General features: G+C 46.4%; 1 protein-coding gene across 1 annotated transcript; it reads right to left on the minus strand.

Moving 5' to 3' along the window:
- Positions 1 to 281: 281 nt before the first annotated feature.
- Positions 282 to 1,556, minus strand: LOC132624214 (uncharacterized). Its single transcript, XM_060339027.1, has one exon. It carries the CDS (start codon positions 1,554 to 1,556, stop codon positions 282 to 284), a length of 1,275 nt encoding a protein of 424 aa, XP_060195010.1.
- Between the last annotated feature and the right edge of the window lie 315 nt (positions 1,557 to 1,871).

The following is a 1,871-nucleotide window of genomic DNA, read 5'->3' on the forward strand; positions in this document are numbered from 1 at the left end:
CCTGTTATGTCTAAATGGGACCAAGCAAAGCAATCTGAGTTAATTTTAAGAAACTCAATAAATTCTTTCTTGAGCTCGGGGGTTAACCCCGTGCTCAGGTATACCTTCTTTTCTGGTAGATGAACGAACTGTATGACTTGCTCGAGTTCTTCAACGGTGGACTTAGTGGCATCACAATCATCGGGCACCACAAAGGTTCTCGGTACTCTGAATTTTAGCTCTTCGTCTAGTGTGTCTCCGTTCTGATCTTCCGAAGATTTCGGGATCGGGATTTGTGATTGCTATTTGGCATTCTCCCCTTCGCTCCGATCTGGCGCCTTTATAGTCTTAACAGCTTCTTCAACCGCGAACATTTCTTTTGCGGCCTGCTGTTCACCATGGACGGTTTTGATACCTTCTGGAGTCGGGAATTTCAATACCTGATGCATAGTCGAGGGAACCTCTCTTACGAGGTGAATCCACGGTCTGCCCAGCAATGCATTGTATCCCATGTCTCCCTCTATCACATAAAATTTGGTCTGCTGCGTAGTTCCTGCTATACTGATCGGTAAAGTGGTCTCACCCATCGTCGTTTCGCATGCCATGTTGAATCTGTTGAGGACCCGTATTGCCGGCATGATCTGATCTAGTAGTCCCAGTTGTTCGATGACTTTCCATCGGATGATATCAGCCGAGCTACCTGGATCAATCAACACACGTTTAATTCTAAACTTATTGACAAGAACAGATATTACTAGTGCGTCATTATACGGCTGGGCGATGCCTTCCATGTCCTCGTCATTGAATGTGATGGGGCCATCGGGGTCATCGTTCCGGATACGATTTTCCCTCATTATGGAAATTTTTGTGCGTTTTATAACCGGCCCAACGGGAACGTCAGTTCCTCCCACGATCATGTGTATCACTTGTAGAGGCTCTTCCAGCCTATCCTGCTTGTTGGAGTCCAGGTTTTTAAAATGGGTTTTTGCTCGTTCACTTAGGAATTCTCGAAGATGTCCTAAATTGAACAGACGGGCGACCTCCTCTCTCAGCTGTCGACAATTCTCGGTTCGATGGCCGTGAGTATGATGATACTTACAAATAAGACTTTTGTCCCGCTTTTCTCGGTCGGATTGGATTGGCCTAGGATGTCTTGTTTCTTTGTTTCGGATAACGGTCGCCGCTATGGTTGCTACATCGACGTAAAAGTTGTACTCGGATAACCTTGGAATTTCTCTATTTCCCGGAGCTCTATCGACAGTATTTCCGTTTACCAAACCGCGGCTATTTTGGCCTCGATCATTCCTCCGATCGTTTCTCCTATCATTCTTCCCCGATTCGCTGTTACTCCCGTTCCCCCTTCCATCGAGCGGGTAAGGCTGGTACCTATCATATGACGATCTGGAATCCCGATCTATCACTCTCCTCGGGCGATCACTCCCTTTACCAGAATGCCATGATACTGAAGTAGCCCTCAGAATCTTATCATTTTCGACCCTGATATTTGACTGATACCTGTTGTGTACATCAGCCCAGGCGATCGCTGGGTATTCTATCATGTTTTGTTTTAGCTCCATAGATGTGATCGAGCTCCTCGAGTTGAGCCCTTAGGTGAAAGCCTGAACGACCCAATCATCAGTAACTGGAGGTAAGTTCATGGGCTTCATTTGAAATTGAGTCACAAACTCACGAAGGGTCTCGTCATCTCGTTGCTTAACGTTGAACAAGTTCGACTTTCGAGTTTCGACCTTGATGGCCCCGACATGGGCCTTAACGAAAGCATCAGCGAGCATGGCAAATGAATCAATCGAATGCTCGGGCAAGTTATGATACCAAATCATAGCCCCCTTTGACAGAGTCTCCCCAAATTTCTTAAGTAGCACTGATTCCCT

This window comes from Lycium barbarum, chromosome 12 (genome assembly GCF_019175385.1).
Source record: "Lycium barbarum isolate Lr01 chromosome 12, ASM1917538v2, whole genome shotgun sequence".
Lineage (NCBI taxonomy): Eukaryota > Viridiplantae > Streptophyta > Magnoliopsida > Solanales > Solanaceae > Lycium > Lycium barbarum.

Coding starts and splice junctions, on each gene's coding strand:
- LOC132624214 (XM_060339027.1), bottom strand. CDS start 1,556: ATGGAGCTAAAACAAAACATGATAGAATACCCAGCGATCGCCTGGGCT.